The sequence below is a fragment of the Numenius arquata genome, chromosome W (genome assembly GCF_964106895.1).
Source record: "Numenius arquata chromosome W, bNumArq3.hap1.1, whole genome shotgun sequence".
Classification (NCBI taxonomy): domain Eukaryota; kingdom Metazoa; phylum Chordata; class Aves; order Charadriiformes; family Scolopacidae; genus Numenius; species Numenius arquata.
Genome location: NC_133615.1, coordinates 8,032,696 through 8,060,097, shown reverse-complemented (window position 1 = coordinate 8,060,097; position 27,402 = coordinate 8,032,696). Strand labels below are relative to the sequence as shown.

The 27,402-nt window shown below is 36.8% G+C and overlaps 1 protein-coding gene across 1 annotated transcript in view; it reads right to left on the bottom strand.

The window, feature by feature from the left end:
* Positions 1 to 707: 707 nt before the first annotated feature.
* Positions 708 to 27,402, bottom strand: part of LOC141476615 (nipped-B-like protein) — a 183,703-nt gene continuing 157,008 nt past the window's right edge. The window contains exons 26-47 of the mRNA XM_074165383.1: positions 27,058 to 27,272; positions 26,855 to 26,957; positions 25,835 to 25,933; positions 25,601 to 25,747; positions 24,310 to 24,444; positions 22,671 to 22,769; positions 21,417 to 21,470; positions 20,147 to 20,255; positions 19,439 to 19,575; positions 17,401 to 17,541; positions 16,983 to 17,076; positions 16,718 to 16,872; positions 16,362 to 16,452; positions 9,523 to 9,696; positions 8,302 to 8,492; positions 7,396 to 7,503; positions 5,848 to 6,048; positions 5,302 to 5,448; positions 3,553 to 3,848; positions 3,049 to 3,223; positions 2,242 to 2,427; positions 708 to 1,678 (exon numbers count right to left, since the gene is read on the bottom strand). Coding sequence (XP_074021484.1) covers positions 1,313 to 1,678; positions 2,242 to 2,427; positions 3,049 to 3,223; positions 3,553 to 3,848; positions 5,302 to 5,448; positions 5,848 to 6,048; positions 7,396 to 7,503; positions 8,302 to 8,492; positions 9,523 to 9,696; positions 16,362 to 16,452; positions 16,718 to 16,872; positions 16,983 to 17,076; positions 17,401 to 17,541; positions 19,439 to 19,575; positions 20,147 to 20,255; positions 21,417 to 21,470; positions 22,671 to 22,769; positions 24,310 to 24,444; positions 25,601 to 25,747; positions 25,835 to 25,933; positions 26,855 to 26,957; positions 27,058 to 27,272 — 3,423 coding nt within the window. The 3' untranslated portion in view covers positions 708 to 1,312. The remainder of the gene's footprint in view (positions 1,679 to 2,241; positions 2,428 to 3,048; positions 3,224 to 3,552; positions 3,849 to 5,301; positions 5,449 to 5,847; positions 6,049 to 7,395; positions 7,504 to 8,301; positions 8,493 to 9,522; positions 9,697 to 16,361; positions 16,453 to 16,717; positions 16,873 to 16,982; positions 17,077 to 17,400; positions 17,542 to 19,438; positions 19,576 to 20,146; positions 20,256 to 21,416; positions 21,471 to 22,670; positions 22,770 to 24,309; positions 24,445 to 25,600; positions 25,748 to 25,834; positions 25,934 to 26,854; positions 26,958 to 27,057; positions 27,273 to 27,402) is intronic.

The following is a 27,402-nucleotide window of genomic DNA, read 5'->3' as shown; positions in this document are numbered from 1 at the left end:
ACTCTCTAGAAAGGCAAACTGCTTATGAAAGGCTTGTGGCAACGTAGTCAAAACAAATACTTCTGAAAGCTTTCAATACCATTTTTTCAGTAACAAAATGTAAACACACCTTTCAATTAGTAAAAAAAGAAATAGGCTAATATACAGACTTTTTTTAAAAAAATTCATTTGTGAAGGAATGTAGCGTAATTACCCAGATTCATACCCATTCACTCCTCAGATACTGGTAGCTATCTCCTTTTGACACAAACCTCTCTATATTAACCCAGAGAAATGCATACATAGCCAGTTAGCATAAGCAGAATAGTCAATTCAGCTTTCCCCAAATTTAAACTATCATAAATTACCATTTGGACAGCATTAGAAAGAAATTGAAGCATACAAGGAATAAACTATAGTTTCTTTTTATATCAAAATGTACTCTTGAAAATGTGTTTGGCACAGTGCTAAATCATATAGTTAATACTAAATATTGCAGGATACAATAAAACCCTGGAGTTATCTTGTGTTTACACCCTTTAAGGGATAAAAACAAAAAGATACCAATTCAGAAGTCAGCCTATACAAACTGTATAAACAATATTTTATGTCTTGTTTTGAAAACCACTAATATAGTCAATTTTACATAAAAGACTGCAAAATAATATAAATGGATTTAAACAGATCTTTACAGTAAGAAATTCAAATGGAAACAGACAAGTAACAAAGAGAAGTAAAAAAATTTATTGCAGTACTTGTTCCACCAGATTTGCTGGGGATCCCTTTTCTTGTATTATTTCAGGGTGACCCAATACATCAAAATCTACATTTACAAAAACTCCTTCTGCAGATAGGTCATAGATACTGCATGCTTTTTTTTCTTTTTCAACAGAATAAATTATATATCCAGGATATTCTGCCATTTTACAGCCTGGAAAAACAATGCTTCCCTGGAAACTGGGCTAAGCTAAAGAAAGCCATCCGCTGCTAGGTTAAACTCCAAGAACACTTTATTAAGAACATTAACAGACTAATTTCCAACATTCACTTGTTTATTTTTTAAACAGAAAGGTTTTTTTTCAAGATATAAACAATTTTTTGTTAAACTATAATACAGTGGGAGTAAAAATGAACTGAGAAGTTTCTGCTGCACAACAGCGAAGGAAGCTCCCACATAAATGTTTACCAAACATTTCCTTCTTTTTTCCTGCATCCCAGGTTCCATTCTTACTCTTCATTTAACTGATTTTTTTTTTTTTTTTGCCAGAAAGTTGATATTTCAAGTTTTTCTGTTATTTCAATTCCTGTAAATTTGGCTGTATGTACAAATTCATTAGCTGGAAGTTCCATCCTTGGCAGCATACAGTGATCGTAAAGTCTGCACAACTTTATTAGTCAGCTTATTAGCACTTGTTAGAGCAATTTTTTTGTAAATAATGTCTGACTCTTTAATAGTGTCTACCCAAGGCACCAGTTTGCGGCCATCACGGCGCTTAGCCTCAGTCCAGGAGCCACTGTAGGAGCCTGCCATCCACTGAACACTGAAGCCATTGCTGGTTTTCTGTACTACTCTTGCAATTTGTGGTCGGTCTTTGTACTTTGGACAGCAAATAGCGATGACATCCATGACGTCAACACTTTCATTCATCTGTGCTGCCAACTCCGTAGAGTCTGAATTTCGTTTTGACCTTCTCAATGACTAAAACATTGGGGGGAAAAAAGACCAAGTGTTACACAAAAGAACTTTAGTGAAATTATTGCTTTTATTGCTTTTAATCCCTTGACGCCGGGAGTTGGGATTTCCCGGCACACATTCCATTGCCGGCAATGAGACGCACCGCGACCGCCAGCGCCAAGGGGTTAACATATCCTTGTAAAACCACATATTCTTAATTTGTACCCGTGTCTTTATCTCTTATTGATATATAAAATTATATATACACACAAATCATAAAGCTACATAAAAACTTGGCAACAATAAAAAGGATAACACACAGTACATTCCAAAGGAAAATTAATAAATTTTTATACGGGATAAATCTCATTTTCTAGTTTGTTTTTTTTTTTATTGTCTTTTCTGTTAAACTTTCTACAAAAGTTGTATAAATGGCTAAGTAGAGAATCTCTATCTACAAAATGGTTTCTTTCATGTGGATTACATTACTTGGTGTACATTTAATATAATAGACTGACATTTATAAGCACATAAAAATAATTTTACGTAATACGCTGCGAAATACGTTGACTCCTCCTCCGCCTCACCCCTGAAGTGCCTCCTCCTCTATCTTCCCCATCACTTTCATCGTCCTCTGTCTCAGCTGCATTGTTTTTAGGGCTGCTGCCTCCAAGTAGTGAGATAATTGCTTTGTTCCGAGCATTTGTGCTAGCTGACACCTCTCCATCTTCTTCCTCTTCATCAGGATCCAAATGTTCCATAAGGAGCTTGAACTATAAAAAAAAAAACAAACAAAACAGATCAGTCCATAGTCTAACTTTAAAAATAGACATTTATATCACACTACATTAAATAAAAACCAAATGAAAAGATAAAGAAACAGGGTAAAATAAATGGCAGACAACTTCAAAATTCAAGAGCTTGTGCTTTGTTCTACAGTATTTTTATTTTCATTTTCTAGTAGACATGTAAAAGCTTTCTTCCTGTGTTTCCAAAATTGCAAGTTTTCTCTAGTTAATATTTTAAAAAAGGGGAGGGGGGGGAAGGTAAATACACTAGATCTAGTCTCTGTTCCTATGATGGAAACAGTCAGGGATAAAGTGAACAAGTTATATGGTAGAGGTATACAAGATGGATACAAGAAACTTTGTAAAGATGAATATCCTTTAGTTGAAATTAATTTTTATTGTGTTTAAATTTATTAGAAGACTTTGAAAGATAAACCTGCTAAACATCCTGAGAGGAAATGGTGAGTTATCAGTATATCGCATAAGATTACCAGGAATTTAACATTTTGAAATGTTCACCCAATACATCAGCATCTACTTTCAAGTTTATACTGTGTTATCTAGTTTGAAAAGATTTCAGATTTTCTGCAAAGCAACTTTACTTACATCTAAGTACTGTTTTACGATACTCCTCTTCACTTCTTCAGTAATCTTGGAATTAGCCATATCACTCCGCAGAAAATCCAGAGTTTGTTTTGGATGGAAATGAACTCCTGTCTTCCTGTTTATCGCTTTATCATAAACTTTTGCAGATTCAGATGGAGAATATTTCTGAATTTTACTTTTTAAAGAAAACAAAAGGAAAGAGCATTTAAGGAAAGTCCAAAGCAATTTCAAGGAAAAGCTTGTAAAACCTTCAATATAAGTAGTTATATTTTAATTATTCTGTATACAATAGACATCCTGGTAAGAAATGAAATTGTTGCTTTTTCTAAGCCAAAGTTTTCATTACATTCAACTTATTACATTTAGGTTTTTTCTCTTATACAAATCTACTGCTTAAACAATTATTAACAATCAACTTAAAAAAAAACCACAACAACTTCCAAACTTAATCCTTACAAAGAACTCACTAGATAACAAAATGGCCTGTTATCTAAATATCCTTACCTATCAGAGAATCCACAGAGGTTCTTTAAATGCTGTTTCAGCATCAAAAGTAATAATATGCCTTGGGAGACGTTTGCAAATTCAATTAAAGGAGCTGAATTTTCTGGTAAACATTTCATCACAGCATTTATATCATTTTCTTCATCAGAATCTGAATCAGAGTCTACTCGTTTCCGTAACCTCCGAGGTTTAGAATCTTCCTCCTCACTTTCACTCTCACTACCACTGTTACTGTCACTCTCAGTCTCCTCGACTGACGAAGGCTTTCTTTCCTTTTTTTTGTCTTTCACCATAGACTGTGAGACAGAGAAGTTAACACACATTCCAAAATTAGGGTAAGTAGCATCATGTACATTTCTAAAAAATCTTTCAAAAATCATTATTGGCTTAAATTAGGAAGAATTCCCTGAGCAATGCTATTAATTCATAACTTGATATTCAAAGACTAAAATTATTTACGGCAAAAAGATGCTGAATCATAACCTAAGGCCCCTGAAAAACTGATCCAAAGTCCGCATTTTTTTGCAAGGTGGCTACCAGTGGAGCAATAAGTACTCCACTGGCATGTTATTCTTAAGAAGACTGCTCAAGTTTATTAGCGGAGACAGTAAAATGCAGCAGAAGGCCAAATACAATAAAAAAGAAGAAAACTCCATTTTGTTTCACCTGAATAGAATTTTTGCAAAAATATGTTACATATATTTCCATATGTACTTTGGTACAGACTAGTCCAAGCTGGTTTTAATCCTTGTCTCTGTTAAAATTCTATGACACTAATTATGCTGCTGATCAGAGAAACCTCCAAGTCATCATATACAGTATTACTAATAATCAGTTCTATTACTTGCAGAGCTACAGAATTTCACACTTGCATCATTACTGCATATAGTATGATTTTTTTCATAACACAGAACTTAAGATGTCCCAAGTAGGATCTCATCCTCTTATGTGCTGGTGCTACACATTGGTCCCCCATCTAAAGAATGTACTGTCTCTTTCTAGCAGATTAAAAATCATCTTTGGTAGGGTGAGAATTCAAAGCAATGTACTCTTGAGGTATCAACTCTGACTTGTACTTACTAGTCAGATTAGAAATTCTAGAAACGGGTTTGTTCCCTGACAGTTTGGACCTTCTACTGTTAAAGTTGTCCAGGAAATGAAGACACTGACGTCTTTAAGAAATAGAGGCCTTTTTCTTACAGGGTTGTGTATTGCCATAACAACAGATACTATACCATTATTTGGGTTCTTATATGCTACCTTAAGAAAAGACATATTGCACACTCTTTTCTTGCAATAAACAATGTCTCTCAGGTGACACACATGCAACTTTCATCAGCTACTTGACAACAAAAGAAACAGCAAACTGGATTTTATCATTGAAATTATACAAACAACCACAATAAACCAATATTTCATGATGATTCTGGATTCATGTACTTCCCAGATGCATGCAATTAATATTAATTCCAATTAATTCAGCAATATTAGGGAATGATATAGATTTAATATTAAGATCTCAAAATTTGTGATTCTTTTTTAATAACATAGGCAGAAATGTAAGGAAAGTTTTAAACTACTGTCTACCAGATGCAGGCCAGAACAGAAAGGGTCGTTTGTAACTACTGGTTACAAAGTAATGCTACTGGTCCATATCATAATAATAGTACTGTATTCACTGAAAAATTGACCAAATTATAGAGAAGCTTATGCTGCCACCATAATATACTAAAATATAAATGCACATACCTCTTTAAATGACTGTAGTAGGTTGCTACCAGAAACTGATAGTGTGATGTCTATATGATGCATTATAAACAGTGGCTCTTCTTGTGTTTGATAAGGAAAACAGGCTAGATTGTCTGCTATGTACAAGAGCATATTCACCTCTGTTTTCTGGAAGTTAAAAAAAAAGTACATATAGATATACATACAAATATCTTAGATTTATTCATTTATCCTGTGTTTCTAACAGTCTAGAGCAAAAACATGATCATAATTTTTGTTCTACATACCCCCAAACCAACTCTGAACAACATGCAAAATTTAGTCATACCTGAAGATACATTATTTCTGATCAATCCAAACCGAGTACAGAAAGGTACAGAATGATGCAAAAGTAACAAATGCATTATATTACATAGGTAAATACCTTATATTACAAAGAAAATCAAAGTACCTTAGGGAAATAAAGTTTTCAATAATTACGTCATAAAAATACATTGTAAAAGGAGAATTTAATCTTGTAATGCTGTATTTTATTTTCTTTTTAAGTGAAGAAAATGAGATGCTTACTGCAGTATCATCAAAGAGGTTGAGTAAAGAAATTAGAAACGCTCGTCTGTGTTGACGGTTCCCTCGGATCATGGAGTACAGGTGTGAACACAATGCATTGGATGATTCATCATGTCTAAAACCTCTTACAGGATCCTTTGGGCAGGTATTGATTGCCTGTTGTACCTGGTAAGACATCTTCATACCAGCCACTGCTTTCATCTGAAATGTAAAAGTATTTATTTTTATTTAAACCATTGCTTTCAAGCAGTAAAACTAAAAGTGGAAAATAAAACAAATGCCTGTCAACAGAAACTGCTAGCTCATTTTTTAGCTTATTTCCTTTTAAGTGGATGCTCATCTGAAATTTAACTTTCAAACATTCAGTGAGGTGCACTACTACCTTTTGAGTTGGCAAACCAATTAAAACAGAATTTGTGGCAGAGATCAAAATGCCTTGTGAACTGCTTTCACCGTAAATTCTATAGTAGAAACATACAGCTAATCTGTTTACCCACTGCAGCCAGATATTCCAATTTAAACAATTTTCAAGAATACTGAAATGTTTTCATACGTGAACAAAATATTTTACCAAATGTGTATGTCACTTGTAGCGAAACCAACAACTGAGTCCATATTAGTACAATAGGATTGACAAACAGAAAATTAGGGGTTTTGCATATATTCTGTAATTTCCAGCTGATTTTACTTACTTCAAGGCTCCTGCTCTAGTTTCAGAACAATCTCTAGCTAGGCTGCATATCCAACTCTCCTCATACCACTTCTGCTTCTGTTCAGCATAGTTGTCTCTTCATCTATACATTGTCTTAAATCCCAGCTGCCTACATAGTAAATTTCATCTGCAAGCCTTCACCTACTGGATTAGGTATCTGTTTGGATGCCATGAACAGTGCAATGCTCCAATTTCAGTGGAATACAATCAGATTTGGGAAGTCCCACAATGTAGTACACACACTGAACTAAGACTTCTGAACTAAGGAGAGGGTGCTGCAGCTCAATTTCAGATTTTAAGCAGAACTAATGTCACTATGCCACAACTCCACAAGTCCTCACTTAGCCCTCAGATTTTCCTTTCAGCAAGATCCCTCAGTTCTTAACACCTTCCTATGCTCCTTCTGCTTAGATTACAACTTATAAAGTTTGATGCCTTAACTTTCTAATACATATACACTAAGAACCTCTACTTTTACAAGGTGTTCTCTTCCCTAGTCTACTGATACAGGAGAATCATTGCTAAACATTATGAAACAGCTGTCCTTACCTCTTATCACAGAAATGCTCTTATGTACTATTCAGCGAGGAAAACACTACTGTGAATTATAAATTAAAGGAATTTTTAGACTGGAAGAGATGCTTCAAATTATTATATCCTTTCTATTTCTAAGAACAGAAATCTCCAAACAGGGGAAAGAGTCAGGATCTTCTTTACAACTGCTTATAGCTATTGTTTATTTTTTACTTTGTATCCTTTTTCTGCAGCAGAGGCCTATTCAAGTGTTAAGTCACCAGAGAACATACCAGTATTTTGTAAAATGAAAAATTACTTACGTGAATGAACCCAGCATATTTTTTGTCTATTTCCACCAACTGTTGGTCAGCTTTGTTTCGCATAGAGGGCTCTGGATCTGTGCCCATAGCAATTAAGTATGGCACACACTTGAAAAACAAATGAAATGATTATTCAGAGTCGTTGTAGCTCCTCTTTCTCACTCTTTGTTCTTCTATTACACTGTTGTTCTTGTTATATTCTGACTACTGCAGAAACTAGAATATGAAGCTCTATGCAAGTTACTACCTGACTACTTTTTCCAAACAAATAGTACAAAATAAACAAGACACCAGCATTATAAACAGCAGTTGTTGTGTGAGGTTTCAGGTAGTATTACCATTTCTCTCAAACTCTAAAGTCAATTTACACTATAAGAAAAATGCCATTTAAAAAAAAAACAACAAACACCACTTATGACTGAACATGCACAATGGTTGTGGTATAACAAATAATTACAAAAATATTATGTAAGAAAATAATGGAGATGATAACTGAAATTCTGACATTGACTCTGGAATTCCATAGTGTTTGGAGGACATGGGGATTGAGGTGGAAGCAATCTGATGCAGTTTTCAGGATAAAGAATCAAATAAAGAAAACAGCTTGGCATACACCTGAAATTTATAACAGAAATATGCTCCAATGTACTCTTGTAAGTGCTCTTTACGCATCGGCTGGCTGGGCCAGAGTATCTTGATCCAAAGACAAGAAAACACAGCATTTGGAATCTCACTGGCTAAACAACATAAAACAGATATCAAAATATGCTTTCTGTAAAGGCCCCTGCTACAATAAGAAATTACTGTAACATAGCTGGAAAATAAAAACTAGAAATGTATCTAGCAAGCATAAAAACCTCTGAAAACCTGAATAACAAAAAACCCCATCATAAAAGCCTACCATACCTGAACAGGATGGATGAGACCCTGGTTTAAAGTCAGTGCAATGACATTTAGAGCAAAGTGGCGTACACTGGACTGGGTATGAAAGAAAGCCTCAAGGATCTGTTTGAGATATAGCTGCATGATGGAACTACTCATCCCTGAGGAAATATCACCCATTTCTTTCAGGTCTTCCTGCTTTGCTACTTTTTTCCCTGTAAAAAGGACAAAAGCAATAGCACACTCATCACAGTATAATAATTTACTTTGCCATTACTTGATGCATACTGATCTTTAAGCTTTACAATACATACACATTTCAGCTATCTTAGAATGGGTCTATGATCTCATGAAACATAGAAGTCTGATGGCAAATTGTCCTGGTTTCAGCTGGGATAGAGTTAATTTTCCAAGCTGTGTTTTGGTTTTAGTATGAGAAGAACACATATTGTTTTAGTTGTTGCAGTCAAGGACTTTTTCAGCTTCCCATAGAAGCTGAGAGGGAGCATAGACAGGACAAGCTGGCCAAAGGAATATTCCATACCATAGACGTCATGCTCAGTGTATAAATGGGGGTTGGCTTGGGGGCAGGAATCCATGATTGCTGCTCGGGACAGGCTGGGCAACTGATCATCGAGTGGTGAGCAATTGTATTGCATCACTCGTTTTGTATATTCTTTTATCATTATTGTTATTATTATCTTCTCTTCCATTACTGTTTTATTAAACTGTTTTTATTCTCAATCCACGAGGTTTCCTTTTCTTCCAATTCTCCTCCCCTATCCCACCTGAGGGGGGAGGGGGAGTGAACGGCTGTGTGGTCCTGGTTGCTGCTTGGGTTTAAACCATGACACAAATATACTTCAAAAAACTAGAGAGACATGACTTTAAAGTCTTGTTCTTCAATAAAGATTTTAATTTTTAAAATTTCTTATTTTGTATTTCTTATTTTGTATCTGCAAATCAACCTTAGAAAAGATTTTGATAAAAAGTATTACTACCGTCATTACATCAATTATGCATTCTGGATTGCTTTCAGGATTTATACATCTTGAAAGTAAATAATAAGCTACACTTCTCAATATACCTATGCACATAATGAATTTTTGAAAAGTATTCTAAGATACTTTGTGTACAATATTATTGATTAGATAACAATCTTAAGTGACTCAGTTCACATATATAGTAATTGTATGCAAGAAAGGTTTTGCATGCCTCATTAACACAGAGCTCCTCAACACTTACAGTCTCTGTCTGCCTGCTGCATACGTGTATCCTCTTCCTGCAAGTAGGTCTGGAGGTTTTTTAACACCTGGATTTTTAAGTTTACTGAAGAGTTCTTATCTGAAAGAATGCTGTTGTACAGAGTCTTCACTTCCTGTTCGAACATTAAACTTGGGTGTTGTATAAATGCAAATCCTAAGGGTGGAAGAAAAGAGGAAATATTCCATGTTACTATCTAGAAATTTTATTTCTGCCTTTTAAGTCTTTCTTCAAAATAGAGGTATGAAATTTATCTCCCCCCAACAGCATAGCTTTTTCTAGTACAAACAGTATTGCTTTTTCATATGGACACCATTCTAAGCTTATAAGCCGTTCTATTAGTCATGACAGTTACAGAATCACAGAATCACATGGGGTTGGAAGGGACCTCCGGAGATCATCTAGTCCAACCCCCCTGCCAAAGCAGGTCCACCTAGAGCAGGCTGGACAGGAACTTGTCCAGGCGGGTTTTGAATGTCTCCAGAAACAGAGACCCCACCACCTCTCTGGGCAGCCTGTTCCAGGGCTCTGCCACCCTCAAAGTAAAGAAGTTCCTCCTCATGTTTAGGTGGAACTGCTTATATTCAAGTTTGTGCCCATTTCTTCTTGTCCTATCCCTGGGCACCACTGAGAAAAGACTGGACCCATCCTCTTGACACCTTCCCTTTAAGTATTTATAGGTGTTGATCAGATCCCCCCTCAGCCTTCTCTTCTCCAGACTAAAAAGACCCAAGTCCCTCAGCCTTTCCTCATAAGAGAGATGCTCCAGGCCCCTAATCATCTTTGTAGCCCTCTGCTGTACCCTCTCCAGCAGTTGTCTGTCTCTCTTGAACTGGGGAGCCCAGAATCAGACACAGTACTCCAGATGGGGCCTCACCAGGGCAGAGTAGAGGGGAAGGATAACCTCCCTCCACCTGCTGGCCACACTCTTCCTGATGCACCCCAGGATGCCATTGGCCTTCCTGGCCGCAAGGGCACATTGCTGGCCCATGGTCATCCTGTTGTCCACCAGGACTCCCAGGTCTTTTTCTTCAGAGCTGCTCTCCAGCAGGTCAGCCCCCACCCTGTACTGGTGCACGGGGTTATTCCTCCCCAGGTGCAGCACCCTACACAGTTCTATTAGCCATGACTGTCTGAGAGAGAAAGATGGGGTGCCGACCCAAGGCAGTTGCACTAAGAAGAGTTATACAGGTCTGAAAGCATGTCTACTGGTCTGCATCTCAATGACTAGGTCTCCCAAGAGCAAGGGAGGAACACTGCTAAAAATTACCCGCTGTTTTTCTAATACATTTGGAGAAAAACATTCTGCTGAAACTGTGAAGTGTTATTCATATGGAGGCAGAGCAAATGTGAAAAAAATGATAAATATCATGAGTATTTAAAAAACAAATTTTAAAAGAAAAAAACATAGTGAACACAGTAAAATAAAATTTATACCTTTCACTGTCATTATTCATATACTTATTAAGGTCTTCTCTTGAAAACTATCTGAAGCATTCCCAAGACTACATCTTTTGGAAGATATACACTATAGAACTGCTTTTAGCTGCAGCCTTATCCTTGACAAAGAACTGGTTATTCTTAGTCAGGGAAGTCTTTATTTCATAAAAACTTTGATCTAAATTAGTGACAGTATATATCATTTTAGATCATGTATGTAGATTCAGAAATGCTGCCGACAAATTCTTACAAAGTAACATAAAAAACAGTAATGGGAACATAACTTCCCAATTTAAACTATGTTTAACTACTTGATTCATTTTTTTAAGACTCTGAGAAAAGCAGACATTAAGTGCATTTTTCACGACCACAGAAAACTAAGATTCTGAATGAACACACAGAAAACATATAAACATAAAAAAGAACAGGGGAAAAAATTAAAGAAAATAAAATTATGCAAAAGCAATGTATAAAAGTGGCTGTAACAAAGGGAATACTGACTCAGGTTTTTAAAACTGGCTCTGTGCACCCAAAAAAGACAGTGTAGGTAAAGGCAAGACCTCAGTGTGTTTAAGATCTTATTTCAGTCTCAAAACAGGAAGAGGAGAGAAGGCAGGGGAGATGGAGGGGAAAGAGGTGAAAGAAAAAGGAATGGTGCTCCTCTTTGGAGTACATAGTATAATTGTGCACTCTATAGAGGTATATATTGATGTTTATAACTTGGCCCCCTCTGAGAAAGTCCAACCCATTTCTAAAGGTTAATTTTAAAAATGAAAAGTACTTGCATGTATGTGTAACAATCCATAACTCTTTCCTTCATTCACTTACTTAAAAGAGTCTAAAACTAGCAGTATTATCTGTGAAATTCTTATTTTTCCATCCCCTGTAAGTGGGGGAGAAATCTTAATTGGAATAAGAATTTGTCATAGGAGATGAAAAAAGGCATCTGCTGTGTTCTTTTAAGGACTGACTTCACGTCTCGGGGCTGCCATCACACCACTTCTCTTAGAATAGTTTGGGTTGGAAGGGACCTTTAAAGGTCATCTAGTCCATCCTCCCCTGCAATGAGCAGGGACATCTTCAACTAGATCAGGTTGGCTCAAAGCCCCATCCAACCTGACCCTGAATGTTGCCAGGGATGGGGCATCTACAACCTCTCTGGGTAACCTGTGCCAGTGTTTCACCACTCTCATTGTAAAAAAATTCTTCTGTATATCTAGTCTAAATCTACCCTCTTTTATCTTAATTCCATTACCCCTTGTCCTATTGCAACAGGCCCTGCTAAAAAGTCTGTCCCCATCTAACTTATAAGACCCCTTTAAGTATTGAAAGGCTGCAATGAGGTCTCCCTGGAGCCTTCTCTTCTCCAGGCTGAACAACCTCAACTCCCTCAGCCCGTCCTCATGGGAGAGGTGCTCCACCCCTCTGATCATTTTTATGGCCCTCCTCTGGACCCGCTCCAACAGTTCCATGTCTTTCCTGTGCTGAGGGCTCTAGAGCTGGATGCAGTACTCCAGGTGGGGCCTCACCAGAGCAGAGTAGAGGGGCAGAATCACCTCCCTCAACCTGCTGGCCATACTTCTTTTGATGCAGCCCAGGATACGGTTGGTCTTCTAGGCTGTGAGCGCACAGTGGCGGCTCATGTCCAGCTTTTCATCCACCAGTACCCCCAAGTCCTTCTCCTCAGGGCTGCTATACATCCCTTCATCCCCAAGCCTGTATTGATACTGGGGGTTGCCCCAACCCAGGTGCAGGACCCTGCACTTGGCCTTGTTGAACCTCATGAGGTTCACATAGGCACACTTCTCGAGCTTGTCCAGGTCCTTCTGGATGGCCTCCCATCCCTCAGGCCTGTCAACCGCACGTCTCAGCTTGGTGTCATCTGCAAACTTGCTGAGGGTGCACTCGATCCCACTGTCTATGTCATTGATGAAGATATTGAACAGTACTGGTCCCAATACAGAATCATGGAATTGTCAGAGCTGGAAGGGACCTCTTCTAGAGATCATCTAGTCCAACTCCCCTGCTAAAGCAGGATTGCCTAGAAAACCTTACTCAGGACTGCATCCAGGCGGGTCTTGAAAATCTCCAGAGAAGGGGACTCCACGACCTCCCTGGGCAGCCTCTTCCAGTGCTCTGTCACCCTCACTGTAAAGAAGTTCTTCCTCATATTTGAATGGAACTTCCTATGTTCCAGCTTGTGCCCGTTGCCCCTCATCCTGTCACTGGGAACCACTGAAAAGAGTCCGGCTCCATCTTCCTTCAACCCATCCTTTAGATACTTACAAGCATTAATAAGGTCTCCCCTCAGCCTTCTCTTCTCCAGGCTAAAGAGCCCCAGCTCTTTGAGCCTTTCCTCATAAGGGAGATGCTCCAATCCCTCAATCATCTTAGTTGCCCTACGTTGGACTCTCTCCAGTAGTTCCATGTCTCTCTTGAACTGGGGAGCCCAGAACTGGATGCAGTATTCCAGTTGTGGCCTCACCAGTGCAGAGTAGAGGGGGAGAATGACCTCCCTCGACCTACTAGCCACACTCTTCCCTATGCAGCCCAGGATTCCATTGGCCCTCTTGGTGACAAGGGCACATTGCTGGCTCATGGATAGTTTGCTATCCACCAGGACCCCCAGATCCTTCTCCTCAGAAGTGCTTTCCAGAAGATCCACCCCTAACCTATATTGGTGCCTGGCATTCTTCCTCCCCAGGTGCAGGACCCTGCACTTGCCCTTGTTGAACCTCATTAGGTTCTTCTCTGCCCAGCTCTCCAGCCTGTCCAGGTCACGCTGGATGGCGGCACAGCCCTCTGGAGTGTCGACCAGCCCTCCCAGTTTGGTATCATAAGTGAACTTGCTGAGGATACACTCTGTCCCCTCCTCCAGGTCATTGATGAATATGTTGAACAAGACTGGGCCGAGTATTGACCCCTGGGGGACACCACAGGTTACAGGCCTCCAACTTGACCCTGCTCCATTAATCACAACCCTCTGAGTCCTGTCACACAGCCAGCTCTCAGTCCACCTCACTGCCCCCTCATCTAGCCCACACTCCCTTAATTTCCTAATGAGGATGTTATGGGAGACTGTGTCAAAAGCCTTGCTGAAGTCAAGGTAGATGACATCTGCTGCTCTCCCCTCATCCAGCCAACCAGTTATAACATCATAGAAGGCTATCAGATTGGTCAAGCATGATTTACCCTTGGTAAATCCATGTTGACCACTCCCAATAACTTTCTGTTCTTTAAGTCGCCCCATTACCTTCCCAGGGATGGAGGTGAGACTAATTGGCCTGTAGTTCCCTGGGTCCTCCTTCTTGTCCTTTTTGAAGACTGGAGTGATGTTTGCCTTTGTCCAGTCCTCAGGCACCTCTCCTGTTCTCCATGACCTTTCAAAGATGATGGAGAGTGGCCCAGCAATAACATCTGCCAGTTCTCTCAGCACTCGCGGGTGCATCCCATCAGGGCCCATGGACTTATGGATGTCTAGTTTGGCCAAGTGGTCTCTAACCCAGTCCTCCTCTACAGAGGGAAAATAATAATACAGAGCCCTGAGGGACACCACTTGTCACTGATCTCCATCAGGACATTGAGCTGTTGACCACTACCCTCTGGATGCAATCATCTTCATACCTTTGTTTTCACTCTGTTAAGAACTTGGCTAAGACATTACCTGTTAGATACTTACAATACTTACAGGTTTAGCTAAATTTACTAACAACATTTTGTATCCTCAGTCTGCCTTGCAAGTACACAACTGGAAGAGAAGCATAACCATAACCATTAATCTTATGGTTAAGCTTAACCCCTCAACAGCAGTGACACATCCCAAAGCAAAGGCTAAAACTGCTGAGTGTCTTTACTGAAAGGACACGTTAATAATTACAAATAGGAAAGCACACACTCTTCACATGATGCCTTCACTGTATATAAATGTTGAATTAGCTTGTTAGTAATTTTCACCTTATTGCTGCACACAAATGTTGAATGGATTTGACAACTTGGCTCAAATACCAGTCTGTAAGGTAGAACTTTGCACTGCCTACCACATCTCTGTACATCCAGCAGCTACCCTCAAAATGGAACAAGTACTTAGATGAGATTAATATATCACTGAAAACAGTTGTCTGAGGTTTAATGAAAATAAAGATTGACTTGCTTATGGGCAGAGAAAAAATATATCTGAAGAACATCTACTGATAGCCACCCTTGTTTCCTCCTCTTCCCCCAAACTGATCACAGTTCAGTCTGTAATTTAGAAACATTTTTGATGAATGCAACATTCTCAGCATCCATGAGTAAAGCAATCATGTCTGTGATTAGGAAGACAGCCCCTATCCCACGTGCAATATTGTGTAGAGGACAACTAGAATGGACTACAGTAAGTGTTGTGCATCTTGATACAATGCCTAGAAAAACCTCCAGCTAGTAGTAGTACTACACAGTAGCATTGCTCCTGCAACAGAGGCAACTCTAAAGCCATTAATCCCACTCAGCTGTCTGAAACACTTTCCTCACAGAATGTCAAATCAAGATTCAGTCTCAGTCCTTGTCCTCGGAGTCCTCCCTAGCCTGAACTAAAGCAGGATATTTAAAAAGCCACCTGAACAGCAGCATAAGGAGGCAAATTCTTGTCCACATTTAAACCATACAATGCAAGCTCACACGCATGGGAGATAACTTTCTTTAGACTAAGCCATAACCACAAACTGAACTCTTCCAGAAACCAAGGCCTATCTGCCTTGATTCTCTCATATGTGCAGTTTTGGTCCTTGAGCAGAGGATGAACATGATACAAACCACTACTGCAAGTGACTGAGATACCATACTAATGCCTTCAGATAAAGAATCTATTAAAAACTGAAATACTGCCAAAATCCCCAAACTGCAATATTTAGACTATGACATCATCTCAATGCCTTGTGAAATGTCACAGAGCATTCCACAGTTGGGAACTCTGGCAGTTTATACCTCGACTCCTGCAGAATATCTGCCCCTACACTTAAAATTCTCAAAGTTTTTCCAGCAATAACTTTTTCTAGTTATTCTTTAACCATACCTTGTGGACTGAAAAACAAGATTTGGAGTTACAACATATTTGCATGTGGGGAAAAATTAACATCTCCATTACTTTGGAAACCTGATACTTTTTAAGACTTGGTCACACATCAAAAAGGCATTCACTGTCAAAAGCATCCACTCTGCTGCAGAAGTATGCAACTTTAAACTATCCCTTTGACTACATTTCTATAGCCAGTTCTCAAAAAAACACATGTAGTGAACTTTGATTTTAAACAAACTCCTCTGCCACTACACAAATAAATCAATTCCTGCTGAAATGCATGGATTTTTACTATAGCAGAATAATAAAAACTATTAATATTTCTTACCAAGGCCAATAATGGCTTTTGTCTGTACTTCTTCATCTGAATGCTTTGTAAAATACATCAGCAGTTCAAGTACTTTATCCTTAATGTTAACCTGAGAAAATTAAAACAAAAATAATAGCTATTTGAAGATGAAATAAATGCTTTTAATCTCTTATAAAAAGCATAAATATCAAAAAGGAGAAACACAACCTTACTGCATGGCCTTTGCAAAACCATGTATTTACAAACCCAAAAGCTATATTATATGCATTATGAAAAAATACATAGCTTTGAGGCAGTAGGAATACTGTGCTTTCAAAGTGAAGTGGTGCGTTCAATATACATAAGATGTGGAGATTAAATACAAGTTATTTTACCTTACTGTTGCCCTTAAAATCTTCCTGATCAAAATCAAAATGCCGACACAATGCTCCAACAGTGAAAAGTGATCTAAGGAGTGCTGGTTTATTGGCAGTAAGTATTGTACTGTTGGGGTCTTCTTGGTGTTGACTTTTTAATTTCGAAAGTGCACCTACAGTAAGATAAAAGTTTTGATCACAGTATTTAATCATGGTCTATCCCTAAGACAAGACTTGTTGCTAAATCTGAAGAGTGACAATTACATGTTGTGATTTTACTTACCATAATATCTGTTAAAACAGGCCCACACAAATTTATAGTTCTGGGTGACCTTGTTCACAACAGCCCCAAGACAGCTCACACAATGCTGAACAACCTAGGATCAAGAAAGAACAAATGAGTTATATTTAGAAGTTAACTTCACAAAAATCTCAGTTTTATGTAGGAAAAAGCTATGTAGAACTAAAATTACCAATCTAACAGATGTAAGGTCCGTGACCTAGACTGCTCTGAAAACCTGCCTAAACTTATAATTGTTAAAATATAGTAACACCACATACAAACACCAGTAAACCAAGAACATTGATTTTTCATGGCTCAAAAGTTATCTTCGTAATGAAGACAGACTTTCTTTAAATCAAAACTATGTATTTCACTATGTGAAATGGAATAAAGTGAATAGCAGCAATTAAAAGCTTACTGTCATGCCATATTTGATGATGAGTTTCATGAGGTCTTCCTCAATAGTGGCAAGAAAGGTCTCACTTGGGTGCTCCATTAGTGGCACTACAAGTTCTAAGATTTTTGCAACGTTGCAGATCACCATGAAATCATTCTGGGTCTGAAACAACAGTATTTATAGCATTTAACATTTCTGGCTGTGTTACCTATAAGCTAAGTATCATTAATATTTATTATGTAATACATACATATTAATATTGCACAATACATATTGATATAATACAATTACATAGAAATACATATTAATACAATACATTTACATAATAGTATAATACAATTATGTATCTTATGTAAGATATTTGGTAAAGATTTATACATTTTACATCTGCTTTTAAATTACATATTATTTTGAAAGCAAGTTCTTGTTTTCTAAAGAATTTCTGGGAAAAAAAATAATCTGTAAAAACAGAACTTCGCCTCTCATCAAGGCTGTGACAGACTTGAAAAATTTTGGTCCCAATAATTTTTTGGAGTCCTACAACAAATCTAGGAACTCCTCCTGACACACACACACTAGAGAACACACAACACCTGGCAACAGGTATCAGTAACAAATGAAGCTGTGCTATGGCTAAATGTGGCTTAAAGTGTGGCTTAGTGTGAGGGTGGTGAGGCACTGGAACAGGCTGCCCAGGGAAGTTGTGGATGCCCCATCCCTGGAAGTGTTCAAGGCCAGGCTGGATGGGGCTTTGAGCAACCTGCTCTAGTGGGAGGTGTCCCTGCCCATGGCAGGGGGGTTGGAACTCGATGATCTTTAAGGTCCCTTCCAATCCGAACCATTCTATGATTCAAGGGAATAGATAATAATATGCACAAATATAGAAATTAAAATTAAAACGATTACTGGTTTACATTACCATGACTGTGACTGTATTGTGAGGAATTTATATTATATATTAGACACACATCCTGCTAGAAATTGACTTTTTTGACAAATCAAGCTCACTAGTCATGATAGGATAATTCCCAAAAGTTACTATCAAGCTATTTAACATATTCGAGCTGACAGGGGTAATTCTACACTTCATCTCAACCTGTGTAAGTACAAAACTTATGTAACACACTGAAGACATGTTACAGCAAGTAAATAATCAGATAAACCTTTCCTATACTGTTTGATCAGAAGCAGCTCAAAGTCTGTTGTAGATGTGTGTAGAGAATGCTCCAGGGCTGAACCTGTAAAATGCTAGGCTATACCTACAAGCTAAGCCGATAACAAGTATTCTCGAGCCTGCCCTTCCCTGGGCAGCTGACCTAATGTAATGGATTGCTGCCACCCACCCAGACAAGCTCTTCCCTGAGCCACGGCTGCATGATCCTGCTCCTGCCAGATCAGGGATTCATCACAACCTTCACTGGCCAACTATGCTAATCAAAATGGCAGAAAACAACGTCATGTTTCAGAGGAGGGGGGCCATTTTAGAGGAGGGGGGCCATTTTACTGGAGTGGGGGGGTTCAGCATTATAGCTCTCTACCATTTTTGTGAGCTAAACTGTCTTACAGGGGAATACAAAAACACCAGAGCTAGGAAAGGGAGAGGTGAAGTGCTGAAGAGGATAGAACAGGACATTTTCCTTCTGATATATTTGCTATATGTTAGAGCACTCTATCTTATGGAACCATACCTTTAGTCTTAAGATTCATATGTTAAATCTTAACTCCTTTTAAGACTGTGACTATAAAGCAAAACAATTTTAAGAAATTATTTCATAACAGGTGAAAAACTGGGTTTTAGTCCTCAAGGGAAATAGGCAGCACAGGTTTCAGTTTCATTTGGCTGTAAAATGTGGAGGTAGAGGGTGAGGAACAGCAACTTAGAAGCTACATCAAAAAGGACATAATATCTTCAGAAGATATGATGCTCATGAAATAGAAACAATTTTTATTTCTCTTTTCCTATCTTCAATTTCATCAAGTATGCAAGACAGTCGTTAATTTCCATGCTTAATTATCTGGGGAAAAAAAAAAGACTGATTTTCTAATTTTCTCTACTTACACTACATTTAGTGGTCAGGTATGGCTGCATGGTCATGGCATGTTTGACCATTAGCTGGGGCCTGATTTTGCTGAATAAGAACAAAGTGGTTATGCAAGCAACCAAGCGACCAGAATTCACACCTTTGTTGTCAGAATCTGCAAAAAAACATTAGAAAATACACAAAGTAATGTTTGAGCAATGAAAAATATATGGCCAAAACATCATATGAATATCTCTTTCATAACATATCCTTCAAGATCAATACAGAATATTCTTATTGGATTAGAGATGAGAACATGTGTTAACATTTGTATGTGATCACAAAATATGTGAAATAAGAAGCAAAGATGCTTCAAAGACATCACTACTTTTTAAACTACTTACTGTACACAGAACACTGGCCCAGCCAGCGATTCCTATTACAACTGTAGAACATTTTAATGCAAGTAAAGCTTGCCACATTTTTTTTGTTTTTAGTGATCTAAAAGTTTGAACAAGTTATTTTAAAAGTAGTTCTGTTATTGTGGTTAGCTAGAGAAAATTAGGGAAGTTTTATTATTATACAGTGCTCAAAAGTTCATAATGAACTTAAATGCAATAATTCATTACCATCAGTTTTGTAATAGGAATTCTGTAACAGTAACTTTTCACAATAGTAATTTGAACAACCACTGTTACAGTATCATATAAGATTCAAAGGAGCTACTGGGTTGTAAACAATATTACCTGATAAGGATTCCTCATATTTAAGAATGTGCTCAACCAAATTGTCAACAAGTTGAGTACAGGCTTTCTTCACAGGTTTATATGAGGCATCCTCTTCTGACTTCAACAGCTATAGCAGATGAAACAGAAAATGATTTAGTATTAAGGGTGCATTCATTTTCATTGAATACATGCTGGTTTTATAACAATTACTACAGATACATAAGGATTTTGCACTACAAAAGCATTTAACTTCTCCATAAAAATTACATGGTGAAGAAAAAATTAAGGGAGGTAAAAAAAATCAAACCAAAATGCAAGAGAAGTAAATTAAAATTAACTGCCACAAAAAGAAGAGAACAGTTCTACTGATTTTTGCATTGGGATGAAAGCTAACTTTGTGCTTAATGAAATAATGCAGAAAACAATAATGTAGTCATACTTGCCAGCAGCAACTAATAGAAGTTAGAAGGCTTTTTAAAACACTTAGAAAAAAAAAAACAAACCAAATTCAAAAGGAATGCTGTTTTTGATGCTAAGCAAAAATATCAAACTAAGATGAAACATAGTTCTATGAAGATTTGAATCAGTTAATTTTATTGAGTTTGTACTATAGGTTTTTCTTCAGTGCAGGCATTAAGAGGCACTTTGGTTTACTTGGCTACCTATTTTCATGGCACTTCAGACTAAAGTAAAATCTTTGGAGACCTTTAATTCCCCCATGCATACTTTTGTTAATTTTGCTTGAAAATTAACAAGTGCATACAAGTTGTAGAAGAGAAAGATAACACAGGCTAAGAGATATAATCAAAGCAAGCTCATTTCTTAGAAAAATCAGAGTAAAATATAATGTAGAAGTAAGCTATACTCTGAAGATTCACTGCTTCTATAAACTGTGTAACAAATATATTGGACGTGAAAATACACTTGTCTACCATTTAAAAAAACCTACGTTACACTAGAGGCTTCATTTCAGAATTAAGTATCTTAACTGTGGACTTCATGTTATGTCACTCATTATTGAAGAGACCATGAAATCAAAAAGAAACAACCTCCCCAAAATGAAGTATTTTTAAAACAGATCACATGGAAAGAAAGAAAATAATGTTGGAGACGAAGAACATTACACCAATGAAGATTTAAAAAAAGGTCAGATGTTTAAAGGGCATGAATTGAATTTGTCTACTGTAAAGGACTGCTCTTGTAGTCTCCCTTCAATGTGTTTTAGTACCAAAAGAAATATTAAAATTCTTACAATGATTATGCCATACATTCAAAATTCATTACTTACATTTTGAAGAAGCTGTTCAAACCAATCATACCCTGTATCTCTACAAGCTGCAACCTAAAAGTAGTTTTGAGAATAAACTGTTTTAAAAAGGCATCTGAAAAAAATATTCTTAAATACAGATGTCATCTTAAAAGATCAGTAAACATGCATAGATATATTTTTGTATACATTCAGTACAATATCTTTGGAGATCAGAAACTTTCTGCATTTGAAAATTAGTTCTCACCATTTAAGTAATCCCAGAATTTGTATCCCACACAACGTAAGGCCTACACATTTTACTGGGGATTGCTGGCTATAAGGTAAACCAAAATTTGGGTTCATAGAACAACCTTTTGTAGAGATTTGAGCACAAATACAAGTCTGACATAGTAAAAATTAATGTGTGTGTGTGTGTATATGCATGTACATATTTTTATATAAACAAGCTAAGCCTTCACTAGTATCATGTCAGGAACAGCTCACAGGTGCTCCGAAACAGAATTGGCAGGAGAACTGATAATTAAGCTGAAGTCAATTCAACTGACTTCTCAGTCTGAAAAAATGCACACATTATACTACCATTTAGTAAAAATATTGAAAAGCAGGATGGAGTTTAAACCCATAATTTTAAGTAACGAAGTGAGTACTTTTATTTGATATTTACATCTTGGTATAATTGATATTAAAATACCTTCTCAGCACAGTGGTTTTACACAACACATTTTCACTACAAATGTTTAGTCATTTTATTTGAAACATTTTCTTTTTTAGACATGCTATTTAATTTGCTGCTACTAAAAAGTAGATAAAATTATGCAGATACTAATTTACCCTAGGTGAGAACATGACCCTGTATTTGTTAAAACAGCTTATTAATCTTTCAAAATAAATGTTATCGAGGAAATTTTTGTTTTAAGAGGCAGCTTCTTAGGCTTAACTATATGTTGCTATTAGCATTTCCTGGAAAATGTTAAATATAACAGAAATTTGTTGTGTTTTAACTGAACAAGTATTTTACACAACCTGAATATAATATGGTCTCAGTTATCACTGCCAGCAGATTAGTGAGCATTTAAAGTTTCCTACAGCCTGTTTCATCAAATGAGTAATTCTAGCATATATTCAGTGTCAGGAGATATATAAAGAATACCATCCGATAATTAAATTACTTGCATATTTTTTGTATTCTAAAAGACTACAGACAATATTTCAAAGATACTATAAACATAATAAAATTCTGCATGTAACTTAATTCAAATTTGTTTAACATACCACATCAGTGATGTTTAGTATTTTTCTGGTCATTGCTTCTTTGTCATGGTGTGGAGTTGGAGTAAACCAGAGCTTCTGGAATGTCTCATTTACTAATTTCTGAAGGAAAAAAAAAAACCACAGAAATAAATAAGCTTATCTTGGCACACAGGAATTATTTCTAATACATTCATACAATAGATTTCTTGATGATATGTGCCATTTCATAAGGAATTATTCAACCTAAGTGAGATTACTGTAGAGAATGTTATCTCAGACAGACCCAGATCTACTATTATAGCAGTTATACTGGCCTCTAAGCAAGCTTCACTAAAACGATCACTGGGAACTGATGCTACAGAAAATGGAGTTACCACTTTCTTGCACTAATTTGCATTCCTCAGGAAAACATAGTACCCTGAGAAGCTGACAACCAAACCAAGATTACAATTTCTGGAGCAGAATTAGCAGCAACTGTAGATTACTTTGGCATTTTCAGAACAGTTGTGGCAAGGTGGGTAAGAGAGAGAAGCCAAGTCTCTTCTACCCAAACATAGGAAGTCTGTTCCAATCATAGAATCATAGAATGGTTAGAGTTGGAAGGGACCTTAAAGATCATCGAGTTCCAACCCCCCTGCCACGGGCAGGGACACCTCCCACTAGACCAGGTTGCTCAAAGCCCCATCCAATGTTTTCTGGATGGAGGAAAAGATGGAATAGAATGAAAGCGAACTAATTATTCCCAAATTACTTATAAAGCACATGGTTGTAAGAAGTGTTCCTCATCCATGGAGACATAAAAAACTACGTTGCAGATACTGCCTCATCTTTCTGAGGTTGTTGGAAAGGCAAGGGAAAGGAGGAGAGAGAACAAGGTCATCCTCCTTTCCTAGCAGCACCTTGGATCCAGCTGTTCATCTACTTCTTGATTAACAGTTGGCATTAACATATCTCAAGTGGCAAAAATATATACTTTAGCTTTAAAGTTGCAGATTTCAAATCCCACTGAAAGTGTGATACAAAATTATTACAGGTGTATTGTTAATTAGCCAGCAATTTTAAAATTATTTTTTGTCAAATCAAACAAAAAACATCAGTGTCAGGTTTATGATTCAACATAATCTTAGTTTTATGCCCTTCTGCATATACCTTGTACAAAGAGTAGAATATGATCACATAAGTAACATTTTAGGGGGAATAACTGATTCATTAAACATTAATGCAAAATTAGCACTGATGAATACTTTATAATTTTTCTATGCAGAATTTACAAATCTGGCATATACTAACATCAAGTACTTAACTTTGACTTAAAGTTTATTTTGTTTGCAGAAAGGAGTTTTATATGCCATTTTACTTGTTATAAAAGAGAAGGACCAGAGACAACACTTGCAAGAAGAAAAAAAACCAAAAACCCTCTAGACAATAACTTTTTAAAACCTTTGATTGTCAGCAAGAACTTGAAGAAAATACAAGAAAGAAAAGAAAACCACGTCAGACAGCAATGTAGAAAGCTACGGTATTTACTCTCAAAACTTAAAAGGGAATAAGAATAATAAAAATTACAAAGGAGCAATGAAATACTTTTTTTTTTTTTTTTGGTCAAAATATAGAAGCACATTATGGTAATTAAAATCCTGAAGGATATGTTTCATTCTACCTTAATGCCTTCTTCATCATTGACTCTCCGAATCATTTTCACACACATCTCTGTAATTTTGGGAAATGTTGGTTGTTCAATGCAGATATCCCTAAGTATCTTTATGACTCTCTTTCTGACACTGATACCAGTATCCTGTGAGGAAAAAAGCATTATGCTCTTGAAAACAAATCAGACATATTAATTAATTTATGTATTATATGAATTAATATTTGAAGATCACCCCCAATCTGACCTGCAAAATGTATTTAGAAAAGGCAGCTAAAATATTCTGGAGTGCATTTATACAAAAGGTCAGCATAATTTATACCAGTTTATTTGCAACAATTCTAAAGGTTCTGGCTGAGTCTCCAGAACACTACCTCCATTTATACTCTCCCATTTATGAGCTCATGATGTTACAAATGTATAATTCCACTTCTTAATTCAAGAGCTTACAAGCTAGACGTGATAATGCTTTAGCTACTTTGTTGGAACACACAAGACCCTTTCTAGATCTGGACTGTAATGCTTAAAAAGCCTTTGGATAAAGCTTATGGATAAGATACGTGCAGTAAATCTTTTCCATTTTCTTAGGCTTCATCTAAGGAGAAGGATGAGGAGCTTCATTTCATATTACCTTATTCAAAAAGTATGAGCGGCTTAATGTATGCTCATATGCACACCTCCAAGACCCTTCACAAACATGTTTTATCATGTAACTATAGCAAATGAGTAGTATTTGACTAAAAACCTAACAAGAATGCTAAAAGTTAGTGTTATCTTACAGTTAAATTAAAATTGAATTTTATCTGAACATCCAGACAAAAAATTGTTTTTATACAAAAACTTCTAAGAAGCCTTTTAAAACACTAAAACATAGCATAGAAAAACAAAATAGTTTTACCTTTTTTTCTTTTGAATTACAAATGGCAACTTTAGATTACTGTGTTGTAGATCTTTCTTCATCACCCACACTACTGAACTTCCCTCAATGACCAATGACCCAGATTTCAGAAATGTGGCAAAATTCCTCATTTCACCTAATTTGTGCCTTAATAAAGGAATCAAAAGGAATATAATCCTGGTTCTGATGCGGTACAACTTTCTACGTGTGTTTACCTTTTGATGAAACAAAGCCTCACTGGAAACAAGCGATGCATTTTACAAGGTTGGTCTTAAAAGCACAATGCTCCCCATTAAAATAATAAGATATAATTTACTCTTGGGAGCATTCCATATTATTAAACATATAAACTCAGTTGAAAACAAATGACACTTATTTTATCATAAATATCACAAGTCACTGTACCAATATTCTTTCGATCAGCATGTCATAATACTGCTCAGCAAGCTGAGGACGACAGAGCACAAATCGGCCAAGCAGCTCCACAGCTGCTTCTCGTACACTAGTGGAATTATCCATTAACCGTCCATGAACACCTCGTTGCATATCCAGCTAAAAAGAACAAATAAAACACAGATTCAAAATTCTTTCAAGTGTGACAAGAACGCGTGTGCATGATGGATATTTCATTTTTTTTACCCTGGCTAGAATACTGGGGTCTACAGCAACAACCTCAGACAAACACTTCATGGCTTTTGTTCGAACAGCAATTGCATTTTCACCAAGTACACGCAGAATCTAATAAGAGAACAAAAACAAAGATTCAATTGCTTTGGGAAGGTAGAAAACGATGTTTAACAGGCAAAAATGCAGTAGACTAACATGCAAATGATTTAACTAAAATAAGAGTATGTCTACTAAAAACAGTATATATCTTTTCAGACAGTAAAAAGGTGCATGCAAGTGATGTTCCATGGCACTGATAACTGAGCATGGATATTTACTAGGATTTGCTACATCTCTAAGACTGGTTCAAACAGGATTTACAGAGGGTCCATATGCTCGCTTTAAGTCCCTTCATTTTAAACTCTACTTTTGCCATTTGGTTGTGGCTTTCACCACGGTTCTTTCAACAGGAGAGTTGGATTTGGGCACTATCATTTTAAGAATGGCTCTGTATGCAGATCAATATAAGTAACACAGCCTAAACTAAACAATTAAACCAGTACTGTAGTTCAAACATGCCACCATGAAAACATGTTAGTGCTCTTTTCCCAGAAAAAAGAAAGAAACCGCACTGGTCAAACAACAGCTTCCAGTGACAGTAACATGCACTGCAAGCAACTGACCAAGTTGGCTTCTATTTTCAAATCAAATTAAGATCAATTTAATGAGTTAATATTACCAAATGAGCATGCATCTTACAGAAACTGTAAAAAAAAAACTTCAACATTTTGTAATTATCCTTTTACTGTGTACATCTAAGATAATTATTTTGTCATATACATACATAGACAAAATAATGTATGTACAATATGACATGAAATGCAAACAAGAAAAAGAAATATAAGCACTTATGTCACCAATGAAAGCACATGGTGTTATCATGGCCTGTTAAATATCTGTGCTCAACAATAAACAGATATTGCACACTACTGCAGAAGTGTTTGGAATCAGAAATCAACTGTGTTTCACTGTACTAAGGCTTCCAGCACACACCTGTGTCAAATAAATATCGAAGCTCTGGGCAAATGGCCTCATAGAGGCCAAGTAGCGAACAATCAAACATGCATCTTCATAGTCCACAGTATCAGAATTCAGTCTGCAATAAATCCAATGTTTTAATTAGGACATGTTTATAAAAAATGACAAAAAATGTCAAATGCATGGTTAATAAAGAAATCAGTGGTGCTGAAACGTACTTTAATGTATTGAACTGAGATGGAGCAGTTTTAATGATGCTGCGAAGAAACGTTTTGCGACTTTCTGCTCTATGCATTATTTGTCCTGTCGTCTCAACATCTTTTGCATGATGAGTTCCTTCAGATGAATCCTCATCCTTCTGAGATTTAATTGCTTTCTCTGTCTCCATAGTTGTATCGCGGAACCACTGCGCTATATAAAACTTCCGAGAAAACTGGAGAAATACAGCAGGATACACAGAAAAAAACCCCAACAGATATAGAAGAGTGAAATTAACAGATTTATAATGAGATTAAGTGAGTCTAATGCATCAACCATATTTTGGAAAACACAATCAACAGTAT